Source organism: Leucopleurus acutus (assembly GCF_964270905.1).
Source record: "Leucopleurus acutus genome assembly, chromosome: 11".
Classification (NCBI taxonomy): domain Eukaryota; kingdom Metazoa; phylum Chordata; class Mammalia; order Artiodactyla; family Delphinidae; genus Leucopleurus; species Leucopleurus acutus.
This window is the reverse complement of record NC_139152.1, coordinates 90,312,209-90,336,791: the sequence shown is the minus strand read 5'-3', so window position 1 is coordinate 90,336,791 and position 24,583 is coordinate 90,312,209. Positions and strand designations below refer to the sequence as shown.

The 24,583-nt window shown below is 47.4% G+C and overlaps 1 protein-coding gene across 1 annotated transcript in view; it reads left to right on the top strand.

Annotated features, from left to right (window-relative positions):
- Positions 1-24,583, top strand: part of LARGE1 (LARGE xylosyl- and glucuronyltransferase 1) — a gene marked incomplete at its 3' end in the record, with an annotated part of 588,892 nt that overhangs the window by 263,109 nt on the left and 301,200 nt on the right. Inside the window, exon 3 of the mRNA XM_082850531.1 lies at positions 9,891-10,192. Coding sequence (XP_082706657.1) covers positions 9,891-10,192 — 302 coding nt within the window. The remainder of the gene's footprint in view (positions 1-9,890; positions 10,193-24,583) is intronic.

Genomic DNA, 24,583 nt, shown 5'->3' with positions numbered 1-24,583 from the left:
CAGTTTTCAGTATCCTTAGTGTGACGAACGTAAAATTTTAAAACCTTGATAAAGAGTCATCCCATGTAGCTTTATTGATATGAACAAGATTTTAGTTACCAAAAACAAAACAAAAACAAGCCTTATTAAAAAATTTTTACCGGAGCTTCCCTGGTGGCGCAGTGGTTGAGAGTCCGCCTGCCGATGCAGGGGACGCCGGTTTGTGCCCCGGTCTGGGAGGATCCCACATGCCGTGGAGCGGCTGGGCCCGTGAGCCATGGCCGCTGAGCCTGCGTGTCCGGAGCCTGTGCTCCGCAATGGGAGAGGCCACAACAGTGAGAGGCCTGCGTACCGAAAAAAAAAAAAAAATTTACCGTAAAATATGATTCTCCCCAACATACATGATTTGCCACTCTTGGAACATATTAGTGGGATTTTATAAGGGCTATGAATATTTCATATAAAATAACATATATTGCTAAGGTTAAAAAAAATAGATCAGTGGAAATATATGAAGTCATATATCTTGAGTGCTGCCAAAGAGAAAATGAAGGAGAAATTCTAGAATATTTCTGAGTCCGATTCTACAGTCAAGGGCCATATTGGTGACTTGGGGATGTCCAGTTCACGTTTTACAAAGGATAAAATCATCTTGCTCGTTTTAATTTTGATGTCTTTCCTAATAAAGGGAACTGTTTCCAACTATTGCAGGTGAATGGAATATGTCTCAAGAGACTCTGGGAGGGGAAAGACCACTTTCTCAAACTCAGCCGTTGGAGTCCACCAGTAAAGCTTGGGTGTCTTTGAGGCTATGCAAAAAGTGATTGAAGTTAACTCAGTAAGGGCAGAGAGTGAGCAAAGGTGATTGGAATATGAATGTATTTGGCTCTCACACACTGGTTGATTCTCCAGATTGCAATAAACGTCACATTTTCTGGAATGCACTGTATTCTTCCCTCCACGAGTTGTTTCTAAAGCACCTGGTGATCTAAGAACTCAACTCCGCTGTCACGCCATTCAATGATATTAAAAAAAAAAGCACTAAATACATTATCCTTTGTCTTGTTCGGTGACGATTTGAATGCTACCAACAAAGTCTTTCTGTTAATGCTTAGATTCCTTGGACATCAAAGAGAAGAAAGATGGGCCAGATTTAGGAGTGGAAAGATTCAGTTACTCTTGCTGTGAGAACCAACTGCCTCAGACTTTCAGAACTTAGGATATTTGGCCCAAAACATTTGAAGCTTTGAAATCACTGATCCTGAAGTTTCAAGGGGCAAACCACTGACATCGTTGCTTATTAGGACACCCTTAAGCGCTTCTCTCCAAAACCCAGCTATGGATACAGCAAATCGGTGCTAAAAATGCCTTCATTTTCTTGACTTAATGAAGCTCTTTAAGGCAAAGTTCTGCAAAATAATTTCATGGAGGAAAAGAAGTCAAACTGGTTTTACCCTATTATGATGAGACAAATCTAGGCTTCTTTTCCTGGCCTGCTGGTTGCTGATTCTTTTCAGAAGCTTGCCGGGAGCTCTGTTGTGTTTGGTCTTTGCCAGAAATGCTCTAAGGTCTTTGCTGGAACTCAAGTTTGCTTTGGTTGCCAAAGATGATTCCAGGAAATGACTCTGGGGCATTTTTGGGTAAAAATGTTCCCTGTTTATCCCGTAACAAGCAAACAGCCTTTTCGTGTCGTCAGTCCCTTTTTCCTCCTCTGGGCAAATCTGGTTCTACAATTCGGAACTTGGGAAAATAACTCCACCCCGACCTGTGTCTTACTCTGAACCTGTAACCTACCAAGAGTGACAGCTGAGCCTGCGATGTGTGAGTAGACTCAGCTGTCATGTGGAGATCCAGTGATCACAATTTAAAAGCAGTTTTTAAATGGGAGATTTTAAAGATTGAACTGAGTTTTCTAAATTTTTCTAAAATGACTTTGGCCACAATATTTAATTTAGTTTGCAATTTCAAAATGCATTGAAGGAGAGTGTGAAGTTTTTATGTTGATTGCAGGGAAGGCATTGTGCTTTTTAGAATTACAAAATGCTTACTTAATGAATGCAGCCTTATGTGGAAGGCGAGAAATTGGAGTAAATCATTGGAATGGAGTGACATCTTGGTCATAGAGGGCGGAGTCTGGAACCAGGGAAGCTGGCAGGTCTGGCAACTGCAATAGTAGAACCCTGCTTTGGGAAGAGCTCTCATCCTGGAAGGAAGGGGGATTGGTAGCAGCAAAACAGCCCCAAGCGTGGAGGAGCTAGAATGCCAGGCAGCCTAGGTTATAGGAAATCAGGAAGGCCCTGGGTTACATGATGGGAGCTATTCTAAGAATACAGTAGAGACTGGAGCAAGGGCAGTACCGGAGTTAAGTGCGACAGTGCTGCTAAGACCTCTTTGCATCGGAGCCCGTTCCTTAAATTTGCCTTAAGGAGCAAACAGTGGCAAATGGGGTTTATGGTGTCTCAGCCTGAGGTTGGGGGAAATGCCTAAGCCAGGGTTTCTCAACCTTGACTACACATGAGAACACGGGAGGGTGGCTGTTTTTTTTGTGTGTGTGTGTGTGTGGTACACGGGCCTCTAGCTGTTGTGACCTCTCCCGTTGCGGAGCACAGGCTCCGGACGCGCAGGCTCAGTGGCCATGGTTCACGGGCCCAGCCGCTCCGCGGCATGTGGGATCTTCCCGGACCGGGGCACGAACCTGTGTCCCCTGCATCGGCAGGCGGACTCTCAACCACTGCACCACCAGGGAAGCCTGGGTGGCTGCTTTTTAAAATGCTCATAACTAGACCATAACCTCCAGAGATTCTGAGCTAATTAATCTGGGATTTTTTTTTTTTTTTTTAAGTTTCCCAAGGGATTGTAATGGTAGCCAGGATTGAGAACCACTGGCTAAGGGACCAGGAGATGAAGCAGAAGCAACAATAAACTAGATTGGACATATTTGGAGAGGGGCAAATAGGAGACATTGTGATTTGGGGCAAATAGAGAAATTGATCTGGAGCCAATGAACCTGAGTTCAAGTCTTTCCCTTTGCCATCTGTTGCTGGGATGACATTGAACAGGTTAAGTCATGTGTCTATTTCTTTTTTTTTTTTTTTTCCATTTGTCCAATAGGGTTAGTGTGAGAACACTCACTCGATTAGAAGTGTTGTATAAATTAAAATGAGATGACACAGCCTCTAAGCACTGGACATGTACTCAGTAGGAAGTGACCAAGTGTTTGTTGAATTTTATAGATGACCTTGAAGCAGATGGAGAAGCTTCTGTACATTGTCAAACTGCACAATGTGGTGGGAATAGGGTTTTCATTAAGCACATCCCTGGCACCTGTAAGTAAGGCTGGCAGGAACAGAGAGAGATTGGAAGTGGGGAGACAAACTGAGGAGACCAATGTTCTAGAACAAAGATCCACAAACTAGGGCTTGCAGGCCAAATCTGGCCCAGCGCTTGTTTTTGTAAATAAAGTTTTATTGTAACACGGCCATGCTCATGTGTTAGGAATTTCTGTGGCTGCTTTTGTGCTGCAAAGCCAGAGTTGAGTCCTTGCATCAGAGACCGCATGGCCTACAGAGTAAAACATATTTACTCTCCGGGCATTTACAGAAGTTTGATACCCCTGTTTTAGGATAAGATTAAAAGGCTGGGTTTGAGATGGAATGTTTGAAATAGAATGAGAAGGGCTTCAAACATCAGGAGAATTGGCAGGCCCTGGTGACAGATTGTACATAGGGGGATTTTGCCGAATAAATGTTAGGGATGCGATGTTTTCATCGTGGGTAGAATGATGCAGGGGGACAGCCTTCCTGAAATCTGGGCATGAGTGCAGGATTGTGGTGTCCTTGGCCAGAAAGATCTAGGACTGTCAGCACTGGAAGGGGCTGCTATGAGCTCGCAACATGGCAGTCTCAGGGCTGGGGTCCCTGCCTCCATTAATGAGCCCCCCCCTCCCCAAGTTCTGTCTGCAGTGGTGGCTATCACAGTGTGAAACGCCAGTACTCCAGAGAGAGTCAGTGCGCACAAACTGATTCAGATCATCACTTAGGACGTTTTGGATGCCAAGTCCCTAATCTCTGTCACCGTACTGCACGGAGGTTGATTTTCAATTTACCTTTTTTGTTCTGAATCTTAGCTGTTTTGATTCTTAATTCAGAGCATTCATCTCAAGTGGATTCAGAGATTCAAATCTGATGATAAATTCATGTTTGTTGAGAAGTTTGGGAGGGAGGAGGAAGATGTTGCCAACTGAGATTCTGAATAATGTCTTGTTTGACATTTTAAACTCAAAGTGGGCTGAACTGTAGCTCAACACATATAGGCATTATGTGACACAGATGCACCTTGTGTACAAATACAGTGCAGATCTGGGGGGAAAAAAGAAACCTGGAAGGAAAGGTAATAGAAAAGCAAAGGTCAGGGGGGCTTAGAAATGAAGGATCCTATTCACTGTTGTCTTTATGTGTCCTGCCTCTGGGTTTGGTGGGGTGGGTTAGGGTGGGTGGGAAGGGGAAATTTGAGTATCTACTCTGATTAGGCCTGCTGCTAGGTAATAATGTACACAGCCCGCTGTCTCCCATTTTACATATGGGGACAGTGAGTCACAGAAGTTAAGTACTTTGCCTAAGGTTAATTATTAGTAGGTGGCAGAACCGTAATTCAAACTCAGCTCTTTCTTATTCCAAATCCCATGCTTTTATGACTAGATTTGATTTGTTTGCTTTTCTTGGTTATCTCTCCCTCTTCCCCCAGCAATTAACCTTATAATGAAGTCACTTTGTAAGTACAGTTGATCCTTGAATAACGCAGGTTTGAACTGCACGGGTCCACTACATGCAGATTTTTTTCAATTAATACGTGTACTATATGATCTGTAGTTGGTTGAATCAGCAGATGTGGAACCACAGACATGGAGGACCAGCTCTAAAGTTGTACGTGGATTTTCAGCTGCGTAGGGGATCCATGCCTCTAGCCCCAGGTTGTTCAAAGTTCAAGTGAACTGGTAGTTGAAGGTTTGCTAGATCTGTTGTTTTCATGCCTTTTTTTTTTTTAAGCTCTAGATGCCAGTCCTTCCCTTCATCCTTCCTTGAAATGCTTGTTAAGTGCAGGCAGCGTGCCAGGCCCTGAGGACAGAGAGGCTGGGTACTGGGCAGTGGTACTCAGTGTGATCTATAGAGTGTTGTTGGTCTCTGTACTAGTCAGGGTTGTTCAGACAGACAAACAGGGTGTGTGTGTGTAAAGAAATGTATGATAAATAAGGGGCTCATGCAGTTATAGAGATGGTCAAGTCCCATATCTGCAGGGTCAGTTCGCAAGCTGGAAACCCAGGGGAACCGATGATGTAATTCTAGTTGAAGGTTGGCAGGCTCGAGACCCAGGAAGAGCCAGTGTTTCAGTTCAAGTCCAAAGGCAGGGAAAACAAAACAATGTCCCGGCTCAGAGGTTGTCAGGCAGGAGGAATTCTCCCTTCCTAGTGGGGAAGGGCCAGCCTTTTTGTTCTCTTCAGGCCTTTGACTGTCTGGGTGAGACCCACCACATTAGGGAAGGCAATGAGCTTTACCCACTCTACTGATTCAAATGTTAATCTCATCCCCAAACACCCAGAATAAGTTTGCCCCCGTATCTGGACACCCCATGACCCAGTCAAGTTGACGTATAGAATGAATGAACCATCACAGCCCCCAAACCGTTACTGGTCTTCAACAAGGTAAGTATGGAAGTTGGGGGCAGGCATGTCGAGAGCAGTTGGACATGTGTCAGGCATGCGATCAGTGGAGCTTGTCTTGATGACTAGGGTATGGACCAGTTTGTTGAATTCACGTGAAGAATTGCATGTAGGGTAAGCTATGTATTAGGCATGTGTATTGGGCCCGCATTTTATCCAAGGTGGATTGGAGGGAAAAGCTTCAGTACTGCCAGTTTGAGAAGTAACTGCTGTGGGTTCAGTGGTTTCCATAGACTATACAGTCCCACGTGATGGGCTTTATAATGACGGCCTGGACACGAAGAAAGAGGAGCGTTCCTGGGAGAGACCAGGGCCCAGAAGCCAGCACAGAGATGTGCAGACCACTTCGAAGACGGCAGGCCTTGCACTGTCCTAACCCTGCCCCCACTACATCCCCCCAGAGGGTTAGGAAAAAAGGGGTCAGGAGCCAGAGAGATGTGTAGTCCAGGAACAAAAGCAGTAGGCAGGCTGAATGAGCTGTGAACATGGCAGGGCAACAGGCCCCACTGTCTTGACTTCCGGCCATGCAGCACTGGATGGGTCGGCTGGGTTAGAGATGCAGGGTCCATCTGTACACGAGCCCACGACAAGTTAGAGCCGAGAGGTGCCCATCTCCAGGACACTCCCTTTCAGGAAGAGAAAGAGGAAGGGGCCGGCTCAAGGTGATGCACCTTGCAAACACACAAACCAGCAGTTCCGATTCTGCTGTTTATTGAGCTCTTCTTACATGCCAGGCACCGGGCACAGTACAGCATGTGGCTTTTTCCAACGTCCGCTCCCCCTCCTTGAGGCCTGGCTTTTATTATTTTATGTGTCTTCATTGGTGACTAATCTGTGGAGTTTTAAGGTAGAGAAAACACCTGCAAGTCTCTGAGAGCTAAGTTTGGTCGAAACCAGTTGGGATCTAAAGCAGGAAATGGACACAGGATACTGAGAGCATTTTCCCCCTCACTACCCTGGAATTAGGATTGCTTAGGGATTACATAATTATGCCTTTATAAGCACGTCATCAAAGAATTAGAAATAAGTAAACTGGGGGGCTTTTGGGAGAGGAGCTAGAGGAAGTGACCGGACCCCCATGGGAAGGCTGCCTGCTCCTCCATGTAGCCTCTGCGTGAACTTTGACCTGCCTAAGGCTGAAGGAAAGAAGGTTCAGAGATGCCACATATCAAAGTAAGTGAAGGTTTGTTGGCCACTTTCTCCCACATGCCACTCAGAGAACAGCCCGTGTTCAGAAAATGGACAGCGCTCAACACCCTAATTTACATCATCAGCTCATCTTGCCCGTAATATCACCTGTCTGCACCCCTACCCCCCGACTGGGACAGGGGTTGCAGGAGCTAATCGACACCAAATACCGTCCAATGAGAGTTCAAGTGGTTGGTATTTCAGTATCTTACTTAAGCCTCCCCCGTCACCCTTGCAAGGTTAGCGTTTCCACTTGCATTTCAGGGAAGGGAAAACCAAAGCTCATAGCATTTAATCCCTCCAGAGAACAAATTCAGAGTTCCCATTTGTTGTATATTTTCCAGAGCTTCTGGGATCCTGGTGGACTTCCAGAGCTTCCTGGGTTCCTTCCCAAAAGTGCCAAGGTCCTTTCAGAAGGAAGAAGACCCCTCATGCTCCAGAGCAACTGTACCTCCAACTCGGGCCATACATTCAGGAGTTTGGCCACGTGCGGTCACAGAGACCTTGTTTCCAGTCGCCACAAGGGGAGCACGGCTTAAGCTTGTAGAGGCTCAGTGTCCTCATCTGTGATGGGGACACCGATTGCCACCTGCCTGTGCTGTGATAACCCAAGACATTGTCAGTGTGAACTGCCCAGCCCCTGCGCAGAGCCAGAGCAGGTGCAAAGCGTTAACTGCCCTGCCCACTGATGGAAGCTAGACTATCGTCCTCCCCACCCCTGCTTGAAGGGTCAGTGTTGGCTGAGAAAACACAATTGCTGTTGCTCCCTTCTCTTTTTCATTCTCAGTGGAACTAATTTGGTTTTACCAAACAAGGAGACAGGTTTCAAAAGCCCCAGTCAGCTTGTAATCAGCCAGCTTGGTAACAATGCAACCCTAATCAACCTGTGATTTCACATCTCCATACACTCGGCCTTGGCCTTAGGTCTGTGGTCCGGAGCAGTGGAATTCAGCGAGTCATATTTGCTGTGTTGATAGCAAAGGACCTGGGAGCTCAGGCGTTTAACCCTGAGGTGATTAAGAGGGAAAAAAGGAGTCGTGTTTGTGAAAACCCAGAAACATATCAAAGAGCCCTGGGCAGAGGCAGGCGCAGTACGGCAGCAGTAAGGCAGCACAGGTGAAACTCGCAGGGTGTAATTCATCACATTCTTTGATCCTCAAGTTTTTGTGAGTCACAGAGACTCCCTGGGACAGTTTTCAAGCTCAGTGGGGTCTGGGCAGGAAGAAGAAAAACTCCAAGTGTGGAAAAAGAGTGTTTTTTTAGCAGGAAGCTGAGAGAGGGTAATTTTCTAGAGATGTGATTTTTGCTTGGTCTTCTCTGAGGCGGCTGTGTTGTAGCTGGATCCTGGGATTTCTGCAGCATGAGAAGAGAGAAGGGAGAGTTTTGGGTATGTCTTGTGTCCCTGGGGCTCCTCAGCAGTAAGCATGCATTGAGCACTTACCGTGTACAAGGAGTTATGCTAAATATCCTTAGGAGATGAGGTTTTTACATTAATAATTTTTAAATCCATGGCCCTATATGTAGCCTTTTATGAATCTGCATTTAAGGGGAGTGTGTACAGGCTCGGGTATAAGAGAGACCTGGGTACGAATTTTGATACCACTGGGTTCTGATTGTGTGACTTTGAGAGACCTACTTGTCTTCTCTGTGTATGATTGTTAAATAGACTGTTTCTGCCCTCAGTTTCATGATTATGCTCCTACCTTCTTCTTCCTTTTTGCACTTAATTATTCTATTCTCTTGTCATGGAACATGCATCCATGCTTCCAGCATTTATCATATATTATGATATGGTTCCACAAAGATAAGTAAGAGCCAGTTTTTGTCCTCGTTGAACACCCAGTCTTCATAGGAAACATTCAGTAAAACAATTTACCAAATCCAGTGTGACAGGCACATATTTTTCTTAGTGCTGTGTACGAAATGCTGTTGGAATATGCTGATAGATATTTTATCTGCAAATTGAAGAAGGCTTCCCTTGGGAGGTGATGCTTCTGAAATTGGGTTTTGAAGGATAAATAGGAGTTCACATAGGAAGAACTAAATTAACTTAATCATTATTAATACTTCTTTATTCCTTCTCTTCTTTTTTCCTCTCCTCCACTTCCTCCTACTCCCCCTCCATTCTCCTCCTTTCTCTCCTCCTCCTACTTCATATTCATGTTTTATTGCTAACAAGAATATCTACCTGGAAATGTGCCAAGTAGGGAAAAGAAGACAGTGCATTTATTAGGAAAAATTATATTGTGATTGTCGTCTCTAAACAGCATGTTAGTTTTTTTCTTAATTGAAGTATGGTCGATTTACAGTGTTGCGTTTCTGGTGTCCAGCAAGTGATTCAGTTATATATGCATACTCTTTTTCATATTCTTTTCCATTATGGTTTATTACAGGATATTGAATATAGTTCCCCATGCTATACAGTAGGACCTTATTGTTTATTTTATATATAGTAGTTTGAATCTGCCAGTGGCGAACTCCTGCTAATCTCTACCCCCCATCCCCTTTGGTAACCATAAGTTTGTTTTCTATATCCCTGAGTGTCTTTCTGCTTCATAAATAAGTTTATATGTGTCATATTTTAGATTCCACATATAAGTGACATCATATGATATTTGTCTTTCTCTGTCTGGCTTACTTCACTTAGTATGATAATCTCTAGGTCCATCCATGTTGCTGCAAATGGCATTATTTCATTCTTTTTATGGCTGAGTAATATTCCATTGTGTATATACCCCACATCTTTACCCATTCATCTGTTGATGGACACTTAGCTCTTGGCTGTTGTAAACAGTTAAACAGCATGTTTTTCATCACCACATTAAGTCATTCTGTTCTCAACTTTGTTCGCAGTTCAGTCTGGATGCGTGTTTATTTACAACGCATTTTCCACCGGCTTTTACTTCTAAATGGGACGGCAAAAGGAGCCCTGGACGTCTGGAGTAGGGGTAGGGGCCCATGGAGTTCTATTCGGCTTTAACCCTTCCCGTTCTCTCCACACCCACAGATGGAAAGCCGGTGTCTCTGTCTCCGCTGGAGTCCCAGCCTCACAGCCCCCGGTACACGGCGTCCAGCCAGCGGGAGCGCGAGAGCCTGGAGGTGCGCGTGCGCGAGGTGGAGGAGGAGAACCGCGCGCTCCGCCGGCAGCTCAGCCTGGCCCAGGGCCACGGCCCGGCCCACCGGCGCGGCAACCACTCGAAGACCTACTCCATGGAGGAGGGCACCGGCGATAGCGAGAACCTTCGGGCCGGCATCGTGGCAGGCAACAGCTCCGAGTGTGGGCAGCAGCCGGTCGTGGAGAAGTGCGAGGTAAAGAGCACCCGGAGCCTTCCAAGGTCCCAGTCCCCACATGGCCCACACCCACCCCTTGCAAATGCCGCCAGGAAGTGTGGCCAGGGACCTGGAGAGAGCTGGCGTTCTTGGCTCAGGCCTCGGCCTGAATCTGGCTTGATCATTCACTCTGCTGAATGGCCAGGCAAATCGTTTTAAGCCTCTGAGCCTCAGTTTCCCCACCTGAAAAATGGGCATAAGGAGGCCTGCACCTGCAGAGATATTAAGAGCAGCACATAGAACCTGCTGCTTGTTTCTTTGCAGCTCATTTTGACACTCTCAGGATTTCTCTGCCTAGCTGTCATCCTGGGGGCCCCTGTTACTTAGCTTCCAGGGGGCATGGCGCACCTGGCCTTGAGGCCCTGTTGGGCAGTTCCCCTGGACCTCATTCGCACTTTATACACAGCTTCTGTAATTCAGAACCAGAGACTTGCTTATCTAAAGCAGTTCTTTGAACTTTTATAGCTTTGTATCATTTTCTCCCTTTTAGAGTATTTCTTAGTAACTCTTTGGTCGTTTGGAAAACTCCCACTCCCTCTCCCTCTTGCCCCTCATCCCGCCCCCGGTTCATGCATCCATGCTTATGTGTGCGCTGCATGTGCAAGTGCACACACGTGTGCGCACACACACACGCACTCGTTTTCTGCTTCTTCCAGTCCCAGTGGAGAGGAATTAGAACCTCCCTGTTAAGAGCAAGCCCTTCTGGGACGGACAAACCTGAGTTCATTTCCCAGCTCTGGTGGTTTCTGTTGTGAGTGCTTGAGCAGGTTACCGAACCTCTCTGAGCTTCAGATGTGTCTCATCAATAAACTTTAGAAAACAATACCTGCTTCCTGCAGTATTTGTGAAAAGGAAATGGGATGGCCATATAAAGCCACAATTAGTGTCTGGTATATAGCATATTTTCAATTATGGGTAATTTTTGTTATTTTTAGTTAGATGCAGACATTACCTGCTGCTGGTTTATTCCATTTCCTGGCTACATTCTCAGAATGTTAGACTTCAGACGCCCTGAAGAGAAAACAGTTTGCAAACTGTAAGATGCTGTTCACGTGAATGTGGTTTTTAGTGATATTGGTGATGCTGTGTAGTATGCCATAAGGGGATATGGGGCCTATTGAGTGACGTAGACTCAGTTCTATGCAAGGTCAGTGGTCAGGGAGATTTTAGACTGGAATGGTCAGGGGGAGCCCCTGAGGATAATAGGATTTCTCATGGATTCCCAAGCCTGGTTGAAGTGTGGGCTGGTGGAGAGGCAGAGGAAGGTAGATGGAGGACGTCCAACAAGGAGTGTATGTGTGAGTCGGAAAAATACGCAGCGAGGCGCTGTCAAGCAGGAAAGGATTCAGAACTCAGTGAGTTGGTCGGTCAGGCGAGCACAGAGAACCTGGGCAGGGAAGCGGGTGCTGCATAGTCATCATTCATCCAACAAATATTTACTGAGCCTCTATTATGGGTCTCACAGTGTTCTCTGTGCCGGGAAATAACAACGGTTGAAAAAGAGACAAAACTCCCTTTCTTCTGGTTCTTATGTTTTGAGGTGGGAAGTGAGGAAGAGATTATAAGCAAAGAGCAATTCGTACTGTTACCAAATCCAGGGTTGGCTGCTCGCTGCCCCTAAGCCAGTAATTCGAGGGGCAAGTGTCAGGAGAAATGAAAGGTGCTTTAATGAGAAGAGCTGGCGATCTGGGGGGAAGGTGGACTCATGACCTGAGACCAACTCGGAAGGTTCTGCTCAGCCAGGGCAGTTTCTAAAGGGGAAAAAGGGGGAAGAATCTCAGTGAATCACTGAGGCAGGAGGCTGGATTCTGCATCGTTCTCCATTGCATGCAGACGGGCTGACTCTTCCTTCAGATGTTATGTTGCCTGCGTGATCTACCTGCAGGATTCTTAGGGGGGCTGTTAGGGGTAGAGAGCTCGTCATTTTTTAACTGCTTCATTCTTCATCCTTGCTTCTTTTTATATAAGAAAAGAATCAACAGGTTAGGCAAGGCGTGGCGTGCATGCAGGAGAGCATACGTCAGGAGTTAGGTTAAATTGCCTAGTGATCTCATTCCTATAATTAGGTTCTGACTACATGCCAGGCCCAGCCTCATTTAATCTTCCACAACCATTGCCAGTGGCCTGTGTAATGGAAGATCTCTGTTTTGCATCTTTGGGGACTTAGCAACTTGAACGAATTCCCTTGGTCTAGGCTGGTCTGGGATGGCCCCTAATGTGGGGATCTTCTTTCCCTGCCTGGGCGAAGGCTGGTTTGATTTCTTACAGATTCTGTGCTCTCGGGGCATGGTCATGGCATTAGTTTAGAGTGTTGGCTGGCCCAGAGGGAGGAACTTCTTTTCTTCGAGTGTGTTTACATTATTATGACTCAGGCTGACTTAAACCATCAACTACGATCAAGGAGGTGAAAAATAGAAAAGGAAAAGGAAAAAATGGGAGGACACAAGTGGAACAGAGGGAGAACACAGAGGATTCCTCTTCCTGCTGTAGTCTCTGTGGCCATTGTCTTCCCCTGCTCAGCTTTCTGAGATACACGCATCCTATTGATATTTCTAAAGAGGGCTTCTGTCCCGAGCACCCCACCAAATAGTGTGGGCAAAGACCACTGGCTTTCAAAGTGAGAGACAGGAGCCCAATTCTGGTTCCCTCTCCATACCTTGATGGCCATGTGGCACTGAGCAAGTTACATCACTTTTCTGTGTGTTGGCTTCTTTGTTTGTAAGTTATGGATTAAAATCAAGTTCCTGCCTCAGACTATTTCAGTGGTGACCATGGATATTAGAAATTTAGGCAAACAATAGCATAGTTGGATTAGCAGTTGATTTCACTGTGATTTATCACACAATCCCAAGTTAATGGTGGCTTTGCATCTTATTTCTGTTTACATGTAAGAAGTCTGGAGCTATTGGTGTAGGGATGTTCCTGCCTGGATGCAGGCTTCCTTTATCTTTCACCCAGCTGGCATGACTGGCATTCTCAAGGTCATCTCATGGTCTTTAATGACTCTCAGAGCTTCAGCCCTGTCATTCACCTTCCAGCTAGCAGGAAAGAAGCAGCGTTAAGGTGGGGCATATCAGCTTGCTTTAAGAACACGTCTCAGAAATTTCACAGTCAGTTCCTTTTGGAACACATTGGCAGAACTTCATTTAGCTGCTACCTTTAGCTGCCACCTAGCTGCAAGGGAGCCTGGAAAAGATAGATTTTCTTTAAAGAAGCCATGTTCTTTGTTAACATTTTGGAGGTTTGCTCCTAGAGAGAAGAGATATTATGGTTACGGTGAATGTTCTCTGTCAAATGAGTAGTTACCGAACTCGGTTATACATTAGAATTAGATACCAAACATGCATTTTCATGGGACCCACAACAGAATCTACTGATTGAGAATCTCTGAGAATAGGGCCCAAAATATAAGTATTAAAAATATGTATCCCAGTGATTCTGGGATCGTGGAAACTGTTTGGAAACCACTGCTTTAAGGGACAACGAAAATAAATGATGGGGTTCACTTTATCCTTGTGCTCTTTGAGAGATAAAGACCCCAAGCTTGTTAATTTTTACTATAACTTATTTTTTAGTCTTTTGCACCTGAGAATTAGGTTTTGTCCATTTGTTTATCTTCTCTTTGTGCATCTTGATAATGTTATGTCTTAGACCCTTAAAAAGTTATGTTTTGGTGGACTTCACCTGTGATGAACCCCAGGTCCTGTTCGAGGTTTCATAGATGAATTAGAAAGTCCTGACCCGCTTGCATCTTATTTCAGTGTGGTCTACTCTGGGGGCACACGTGCCCTGAGATGTTGTCTTTATACCCATCAGCAGTGTGCTTCCTCGGTTTCCATCGCTTGGCATATTTAAAGAATTTTGGGAAAATGCCATAGAGGCAGATGAGAAATGTCAGTCAGTGGAGTCAAAATAGAATCCTCCCTTCATGGGAGCACTTGTGGTTGCAAGTGCTGAAGTTGGTCCTGACACGCTGTCAGTGCACAGGGCCTCGTCACCAAGGACGTTGTCATTGTATCTGGTTGTGCTGAAACTTCTCTGGGCTATGACAAGTATTTCTGAAAACCCTTCTGAGATGATGCCCAGGCTGTCAGCTGAGATATTTGGTGATAGAAATCAGGGGCCTTTGCCAGTCCTTGTGCCCTCTTGTTGTTTTCTAATGGTGTGGCCTTCAAGGAGCTGCCCGTTTCATTCTTGCACATATCTGTTGCCAGGACAATGCTGCTTCCGTGAGGGGCTGGTTTCTTTGTGCCTTTGGGACTTGGAACAGGATGGTCCTCTTTGATCTCCGCTTCTGCCTATGTGTGTACAGATGTGTGCTGCAGTTCTCTTGCATTTCTCGTTCTGGTCTATTCTGGGAGTCAGCTTATGGCACAGCACAGAAATCACTGAACTGGAGTCCGAATTTCTAACCAGGAATGTTTACTTTGCCGCTCACTAGCCATGTGACCTTGGGCAATTCAGTTACCCTCTTGGAGTCTATTTCATTATCATGAAATGAGAATAATAATGTGCTCTTCCCTATGCAATGGTGAGGATGAAATGAATGAGACAGCAGGTGGGAAACTGACTTTGTATGGGTTTCACATATGGATATTCCAGTTCTCAGTTGCTGCCTGACAGATCACCTAGAACGTAATGGCTTGAAACAATGCCAGTCATTTTATTAGCTCTCCTGGTCTCTGTGGGTCAGGGGTTTGAGAAGGGCTTAGCTGAGTGGTTCTGGTCTGGGGGGGGAGGGGGGGACTCATGCAATTTCTTGGTGGCTGCAGCTGGAATGGTGAGGACTGAAGCAATGGGCGCTGGCCCAGCATCTCTCTTCCCTGTTGTGGACTCAGGGTCTCTCCATGTGGTCTCCCTCTATGGCTAGTTTGGGCTTCCTCACTACATGGCGGCTCCAGAACAGTCACCTGCTTCCATGGCAGCCGATGGCTTTAAGTACAAGTATCCCAGTGAGCAAGGCAGAACAGAGGCACTTTTTTTTTTTTTTTTTTTTGCGGTACGCGGGCCTCTCACCGTTGTGGCCTCTCCCGTTGCGGAGCACAGGCTCCGGACGCGCAGGCTCAGCGGCCATGGCTCACGGGCCCAGCCGCACCGCGGCACGTGGGATCTTCCCGGACCGGGGCACGAACCCGTGTCCCCTGCATCGGCAGGCGGACTCTCAACCACTGCGCCACCAGGGAAGCCCCAGAAGCACTTTTAATGACCTGGCCTCAGAAGTCACATAGTGTCACTTTTGTTGACAGTGTAGTCTGTTAGTTGAAACAGTCACAAAAGCCCACCCAGTTTGAAGGGAGAAGGAGCACACATCCCATCCCTCAATGGGAAGAACGTCAAAGAATTAAAACAGCAACAGTTGATATTGTTATTATGAAAAGCCAGGTGAATGGTACTGTCTGATGTCAGACCACCCCTTGAGGAAGTATCTCTTTCCTTCTGTTCCGTGCTTTGAACTTCATTCAAAATGAAATAGTAATGTAATAGTAATAAAAGTTAACATGTATTGAGCCCTGAAAGTGTAGGCGACACCATGCTAAAGCTTACATAAAATATCTCATTTAATCTGCATAGCATACTTTCTTCCTTTTATAAATTAGAAAACTACTGCTGAGAAAAGTTAAATAATTATTGTAAAGTTGCACTGTCTGGAAGAGGTGGAGCTCTCACATTTAAACCTTGGCCGTTTGCTTCCTAGAACCTGTGCTCTGAACCACTGTGCTGGACACTTCATAAATTAGAGCTGCTGGGACCCGTGTTCCCATCAGTTCAGAACGGCAGTCCTTATTCTGTGGACTGGCAGATGCCTCACCTCAGAAGGCTTCTGGGTGACAGTCACGATATGGAGGTCATCTTTCACCTTGGGGTCTGGCTATGAGGGTAATCATTCCTCTGTAGGTCTAAGCAAGGATCTGTCTGTTCTTTAAAAAGAAGTTGGGTTGTTTTAAAGTGCCTGCCGGATTGTGACCGCGTTTGTCAGCTCAGTGGGAGTTTACCGTTTTGCTTTGGGTTTTATGTTTATAAACCTTGACACCTCTTACCTGCGTTTTCTGGACCCATAACAAACCTCCAAGAATTTTGATCTACCTTTTTGTTTTGACTTTACCTTCAAGGTCTTTCCATAATCACTCCACAGTGGAAGGGTTTGCCCGCAATCTTTTCATACATCACGTTGCTGTTGAAAGATACTCTTACGGCATTTGGATACACATTTCATTAGGTTCATGTGTTGTCTTTGGGGCTCCTCAAAGGATGTAAATCTACTAAAATATCCTTGCTAAATGTCAGGCCCTGGAACTAGGGGATGTTGTACTGGAGGGTACCTAGTAGGACTTCTTCTGCAGTGATTTTCAGGAACCCTAGCTCTCAGTGTGGTCTTTCGGGTACCTTCCTTGAGTGTATTAATTATTTATTGCTTCAGGGCAAGTTATTACCAAAACTTAGCAGTTTAGAACAACATGCATTTATTATCTCATAGTTTCTGAAAATTGGGAATCTGAGAGCAGCTTCGTTGGAGATTGAGTCTCCAGATCTCTCCTGAGGTTGCAGTTAAGACATCTGCTGGGGCTGCATCAGCTATAGGCTCGACTGGGGCTGGAGCCTCTGCTTCCAAGCTGGCACACTGGCCCAGCTGGGGCCTCACTTCCTTAAGACTGCTTGAGTGTTCCCCTGGTGTAGCAGCTAGCTTTCCCCAGAGGAGGTGATCCAGAAGAACAAGGCAGACACCACAGTCTTTTTTATGATCTAGCCTTGGGTGTCACGGACCATTACTTCTGCTAAGTTCGACTGGTCACACAGACTCACTGATACAATGTAGGAGGAGCTGCACAGGCCATGGTTCTCAGCTGGCAGGGATCTTTGGGGTCAGTCTTGGGCTGGCTTCCGCACCACGGCCATGGCAAGGGGCCCTTTCTCTGGCAGCCTCCTGGCTGTGCTTACTCCGAAGCAGGGCTGCCTTGATCTGCTTTATCTATTGTGCCCTCTTGTAAAACTTCCTTTGAAAATGTGCCCTTAAGAACAATGACAACAAATAAAGATGCAACCCTCACTTTTTTTTTTTTTTTTTGCGGTATGCGGGCCTCTCACCGTTGTGGCCTCTCCCGTTGCGGAGCACAGGCTCCGGACGCGCAGGCTCAGCGGCCATGGCTCACGGGCCCAGCCGCCCCGCGGCACGTGGGATCCTCCCGGACCGGGGCACGAACCCGTGTCCCCTGCATCGGCAGGCGGACTCTCAACCACTGCACCACCAGGGAAGCCCATGCAGCCCTCACACTTTAAAGATGATGAAATTAAAGCAGGGAAATATAAAGGGTCTTACTTAAGGTTACACGGTTGCTACCACAGCCCAGACGATGATGCTAGTGGCTCACCTCCACATTCCCGGGTTTTCTGCCTTCTTGTATTGAAAGAGAGGATAAAGGCAGTGCCCGCATTCAACAGTGGAGGGAATTGGGCATCTTTGAAAGCCTTCCTTTCAACAGTAAGGGAAAGACTGTTTCAGTTCTTACTTGAAGAGGAGTAGAAGTGAGAGCAGAAGGGAAAAACTTGATGCCTAGCTTTTGAGAATACGTAAGGTTCACAGCTGGTTATTCCCTGGCGGTCCAGTGGTTAGGACTCTGTGCTTTCACTGCTGAGGGCCTGGGTTCAATCCCTGGTCGGGGAAACTAAGATCCCATAAGCCACACGGTGCGTCCAGAAAGAAAAAAACAGGTTCAGGGCCTCAAATTCAGAGCCTTCAGCCTATTATAAACTCTCTTATAATAATAATAATAATTTAATAATGACTGCTGATATATATATATCTACTGCTTATGGGATGCCAGGCTCTAAATCATGAGTCATCTTACTTAATCTGTCCAACCCTGTAAGTTGACACATTTATTATCCCTTCTCTATAGATGAGGGAGCTGAAGTCCCTGAAGGTAGTCTTGTATCTTGAAAGATGGGGAAGAGTTTGACAGGTGCGGGGAGGCGCTAGAGCATCCTAGATCGAGGGCACATCATGGAAGCAAGAAAGCTCAGTGCATCATCTAGCTTGATCATGGCGTGAACAGCGTGAAAGGTGGAGGCAGGACTGCTGACGGTAATGATGTTAATCAGACCTGCTTTCATTAATTGTGCAGGTATTAGGTGCCGGCATTGAACTTGACATACCTTAGCTTAAGAAATCATTTTAAGCATCCTAATTTTATAGATAGGGAAACTTAGGCTTAGTGAGACCATGTAGTGCAGATCCAGCTTGTAATTTTTCTTTTAATTTTGGTTAAAAAAAAAAAACCCTCAAAACATGAAATTTCTCTTCTTAACCATTTTCAAGCGCACGGTTCAGTTATGTTTAGTATATCCACATTGTTGTGCAACAGATCTCCCGAACTTTTTCAAAACTGAGACTCTGTTCCCAATGAGCAGAGACTTTCCATTTCCGCTTCTCTCCAGCCCCTGGCGACCATCATTCTACTTTCTGTTTCTGTGATTGGTCTACTTTAGATACCGCTTATAAGTGGGATCATAGGATATTTGTCTTTTTGTGACTGACTTAGTTCACTTAACGTAACGTCCACAAAGTTCCCCATGTTGTAACGTGACAAGATTTTCTTCCTTTTGAAGGCTGAATAATAATTCATTGTACGGATAGACCACATTTTGTTTATCTGTTCATCTGACGATGGACACTTGGGTTGCTGGCATCTCTTGGCTGTTGTGAATAGAGCTGCTGGGAACGAGGGTGTGCAAATATGTTGCTGAGGCCCTGCTTTCCATTCTTTTGGTTATATACCAAGAAGTGGGATTGCTGGATCATATGGTAATGCTGTTTCTAATTATTCCAGGAACTGTCGTACTCTTGTCTTTAGTGACTGCACCATTTTACACTCTCAGCAACAATGCACAAGGGTTCCGGTCTCTCCACATCCTCGCCAGAGATTGTAAATCTTTTTTTTTTTTTTGCGGTACGCGGGCCTCTCACTGTTGTGGCCTCTCCCGTTGCGGAGCACAGGCTCCGGACGCGCAGGCCCAGCGGCCATGGCTCACGGGCCCAGCCGCTCCGCGGCACGTGGGATCTTCACGCACCGGGGCACGAACCCGTGTCCCCCGCATCGGCAGGCGGACTCTCAACCACTGCGCCACCAGGGAAGCCCCGGTTGTAAATGTTAATGTGTGTGATAGCCTGCTCCCTCCACTGGAGAAGCCGACTGTGAACTGGTCATGAAGGACTTTGAACTAGGATGCCGTCTGGCCCTTTCTCACCCCCACCACTACCTCCCTGGCCCATTTCATCTCCAGCTTCATGTGCCGTGAAGCACACCCAGAGATGGAGTTTCACATGCTGACCATCTATGAAGGCATGGCCATGGGGCCAGCCCCTGAGGATGCCGTGGGAGGGTCATTGGCTGCAGCTGCCCCAGGAAGGGGCCGACCCTCAAAAAGGCAGCTCTTGGCAAGGAGGCTGTTCCTAGCAAGTGGGGCAACGCACACCTCATGAAAGGGGCCTTAGGCAGCATGTCACGGAGTGCACCGCACTTGGGTTTTGGCAGTAGCTTCCTGACTATTCTCCTTGCTCCCACCTTCCACGCTTGCTCCCCTCCCCCCCCGGTATGTGCACACTCAGAGCATCTGTTCTTAACTGGCAGTTTGAGTGATCCTTTTAAAATTTAAGTCAGATTGTGCTGTTTCTCGGCTTTGAACCCTCCAGTAGCTTCTCTCCTCACACATAGGAAAGGCCGAGTTCTTAAGGATGCCTGGGAGCTCTAGGAGAGCTGCCTCACGGACTCCAGCTTCCCTCCCTGCCGTCTTTCCCCGGCTGCCTTTCCACAGCTCCCCATTCCACAGGCGGCTGCCTGGTATCTCAGGGTTGTTTCCGCTGCCTGGGACACTCTGCCTGGACACCCAGAGGCCTCATTTCCTGACCTATGTCCGATTTTTGCTCCAGTGTCACCTTCTCAGGGAGAGTTGTCCAGACAACCCCACTTTAAAATCTTAGCCCTTCTCACCAGCTGCCTATCCACATGCCGCTCTTCCTCCCCTGCTTAATTTTTCTTCCTAGACTCATCATCGTCTAGCATTCTATATAGTTTAATTATATGTGCCTTTGTTTGTTTATTTTCTGTGTCCCCCCCAAGTGGAACGCCAGCTCCCGTGATGGGGGGCAAGGATTCAGTCTCCTTCACTTGCTGCTGTATCCCCAGCAGCTACAATTGAGCCTGGTACATGGTAGGTGCTCAGTCCACGCTTGTAGAATGATTGAGTACTTGGCAAAGGTGTGTAGACTTTTGGGGTCAGGCCGGTCGTCCATTGGCCCCATAGATGGGATTGTGATACGTGTTAACTGTGCTGGGTACGGGGCTATATTTAGACAACCCACCTGCCCCAGGCATGGGTTTACCCTAATAATTAAACTCTTCTCGACCCACCCAAAAATCAGTCTCACCCTTTCACATGTCTTCCACGAAATACTTGGGTTTCTGATTCCTCAGCTTATCATGCTCTTCATAACACAAGAAAACCCACCCTAAAGCAGACCAGGAATATGCCGGTGGGGATGCTGGGAGATCATTCCCTTGTTGTCCATTTATTGGACCTTGGCCACGGAGGACGCAGTCACCACCCCCCTGGAGGGTTGGTCCATCCCGTCCTCTCACCGGGCCCTGTAGGCCCTGCGTTCCACCTGCCCCCTTGCGCAGCCCCTGATGACTTGGCTTCCATTATAGTTGGAAGGGGTCTCCTTCTGTTTTCTACAGGGTTGAAATAATTTTGTCTTCTGGGTCGGTGGATCAGTATCTTGAGGGAATAGACAGAATTCGGTCAGTGGTTTCCCGAGAGAGTAGAGCCTGGGCAGTTTGTAAGATTATTTTAGGTGGCACGTTAGCAATATATTTTTAAAAATTTAATAGTTAACATATGTGTGTTACTGAGGCGAGTTGTGTGGGTCGAATGGCAGGAGTCTGAGTTCTTCCACCCCTTTGCCGCTGACTGGCTGAGGCCATGTACCAGTTACTCATTTGCTCTCACTTCCTTCCTCTTGAATTTTGGAAAATCCTGGGTATTAGGAAAGCTCTGTATATAGAACTTCTAAATCCCTCTTTTTATAAAGAAGTCACCGAGGATCAGAGAGGTTAGGTCGTTTGCCCAAGGGCACCCAGGTGGCCAGAGGCAGAGCTGGGCCACTGTCCCGATTTCCAGGGCTTTGCTTTTGCGCAGGAGAAGCTGCGTCCCGTGTTCTCTTCCCCTGGCCTTTTCGTCACCCCGGAAGAGTCGTAAATTCCAAGGCGCTGGGAGAATGAGGTGGCTGTGCGGGAGCAGTGCCTCTGCTTGTCTTGTAGAAGCGGGATGGTGCTTCCTCCTGGGAGAGTATCGGAAACAGATTCTGCGAAGACCTCTCCTCCTCTCCCAACATAGTCACAGCTGACATCTGTGGAGTGTTTAACCGGAGACACTCTTCAAAGTGCTTTACACACAGAGCAGTTCTCAGGCGGAGTCCCTGGACCAGCAGTAGCGGCGTCACCTGGGTTCGGGGGATCCTCAGGCCGCTCTCTGAACCTCCTGAATGGGGACCTCAGGAGGAGGGGCCCAGCGCTCTATGTTAGCGAGCCCTCCAGGGAGTCTGATGCACGTTAGACTTTGAGGACCACTCTCCCTCAGCAGCCCCTTGAGGGTAAGTAGTATGATGTCCCCGTTTGACAGACGAGGAGGTTAAAGCCACGGGATGATGAACACCTTCTCGTTATGCTGTGTATGCAGTCGGTCACGTGAACGAGCATCAGTTCAATGCACCTACTTGCACTTACTTGTCTGATCCCCCCAGCTACACAGTGGAGTGTCTACTTTGATCTCCATTTTACAGGTGGGCCAGTGAGGCTCAGGGATGTTAAGCGACTGCTCCAAGGTCACACAGCAACTCAGCTTTGAAGTTATGGCTCAGACCCAGGTCTCTTCACTCTCGTTGGGTTTTCCCAGCTAACTGGCTCCTGCCTCTGTCGCCAGCTGTGTGCCTCTCCCTGGCTGCCATGGGAGCATCTGTCCTCTGGGAGGTCCTGCCTCTCCACCCCCTGTTCCAGCAGCTGCCGTCCAGAATCTGGGCCGAGCCTGACTCCCCCAGCCCCTCCGCATGTATGCCAGTGTTTAAATAGGTTTCCCCTCCCACTCCCAAAGGCTCCCGGTTATGAGATGCTTTCACTGCGTTGTGCCCCCAGGCAGAATGCCTGGCCTTCAGGGTCGCTGCTCATGGGGTTGCTGGTAGACACGTGGCTGGCTGGAGTGTTGATTAGTTCTGCCCTGTGGGGATTTCTTCCTGTTGGGGGGCAGTTCTCTTTCGGGTTACATGGAGACTGGCAAGCACACAGTTATAAATCCCTGCTAACCTTGAATAGCCGCAGTGAGTATTGTCCTGGTCTCATTACTAGAATGCCCTCTCTTCCTGGAAGCTCTCCCTGCCTCTGCTCGGTCTGGGATGCTGCTGGCTACTCTAGGGGCAGGGACGCCGAGCTTGCCACCACAGAAGCCTCTGCAGTCCCTGCTGGGGTTGTCTGGTTGGCTCTTCCTCTCTCTTCACTTGACCCGGGGGATGAAGGCTGATTGACGTTTTGATCCTTTGAGCCCAGCACGGTGCCTGGCACATCAGTCTCCAAAAACACTCTGCTCATGTCTGAATTCTTCCTGCAGGCCCTAAAAGTACAGGTCACTCACTTGACCCCAGCGGCATCAGGAATGAGAGCCTAGCTCTGGCACTCTAACCTGTATCTTTGGGTGCAGGTTGCAGCACTGTAAGCGAGCAGGAAGCTTTCCTGGCTTCCTTAGAAAGAGCCTTGTGGTCCCTGTGTCTGAGAATTTTGTATAGAGCCGTAAAATTTTGTTTTAAGTAAATTTTTTTTTTTTTGGCCGTGCCACACGGCTTGTGGGATCTTAGTTCCCTGACCAGGGATCAAACCCCGGCCCCGGCAGCGAAAACACTGAGTCCTAACCGCTGGACTGCCAGGGAATTCCAGAGTGCCTTAAAATTTCTAACTACAATTTATCCATTCTCAAGTTGCTCTCCTGCTTGTTTTATTTTAGATATATCGGTGATATATCTGTGGATACTCCAAAATCATCTGTGGTTCCCTTCAGCCACCAGGACAAATGGGGTGCTGAGGGAGGATCACTGGAATTTGGCCTGGTCTTGGCAGGAAACAGGGGGACGCTCACAAAAGAGGTGGAGAGGGTTTAATGCAGGGTTAAGGGGAACCAGCGAGGGTGGTACAGCTCCCACGAGGGAGTCACTACGACCCCTGGGCCCGAGAGGTGCAGGCAGGAGGCCCTGTGGGGGCCTTGCTGGGTAGCAAGAAGTGGACATAAAGAGGGGGGCCTTTGGACTCCCACTAGGGTCTCCCATTGACCAAACTCAACCAGGAACCAGAAGCAGGAGGAACCCAGTTAATTCGGTCTAAAACAATCAGGCTCTTGGGGCACAGAGCCAGTTGGAGAAGCGCAGAGAGTGAGCCTAGAGGAGCAAAGAAGAGCATCGTCACACTACTTGCAGACTTTGACCAATAAAGGCAAGTATGACACCTACCAAGTATAGGGCAGAAGTGGACCAGTGGTCACAGAATCTGATGTTTAGACCCTTCCCTTTGGGAGTCGGAATGTCCATGTATCTGTGACCATCTTTAAGCCACCACATTGAGAAACATGAAAACCTGGACTTCACAGCTTCAGACCAGAAAGTTCTCACGGTAGGACCATGTGTGCACCCCTGCTCTTTCAAGGAACCTTCATCCCTGTTCCCGGACTGTCTCCGCTCCTACCCCAAGCCCTGCCTCACTCCTGCCATTCGCTTCTGCACCCACAAAATTTGGGACCACCCCGAACTCTTCCCAGCGCGTGTTCGTGACACTCCAATTTTCTGCTTTCCTGGGTAGCAGCGCTCTGCCGCAGCGGCTCCAGAGGATGAATTTATTCATGGTGGCAGGTGTACTGGATGAAACTAAAGAGATTGGAAAATTATGTAAAATGTTTGAGAATGTGCACGCTCGTGCTTACATTTAATGGGCCCATTTGAAAACGTCCCTGAACCCTGAAGCCAAGACAGAGTTTGACATCTCGCGGAGGCCAGGTGTTTAAGTATTTGCAATTCCAAAGAGCCTGATTCAGCATGCTTTTACCATTCTCATCCCCGCCCTGGTTACGTCTCCTCTGTGCAGGCGTTTCCCTATCCGTTTCCTTCATGATTTAAACTGTGACAGTTGCATCCACATTACAGGCTTTGATTCCGAGTCTTTTGGAGATATTATCCGGAGATAAGCGGGGCTGTCATCATTTTACAGGTGGAGAAGTTGAGACGTGCAGAAATGAGTTTGAGAAAGGTGGCTTTGGTGCCCCGTGAGATCTTAGCCTCTCCCA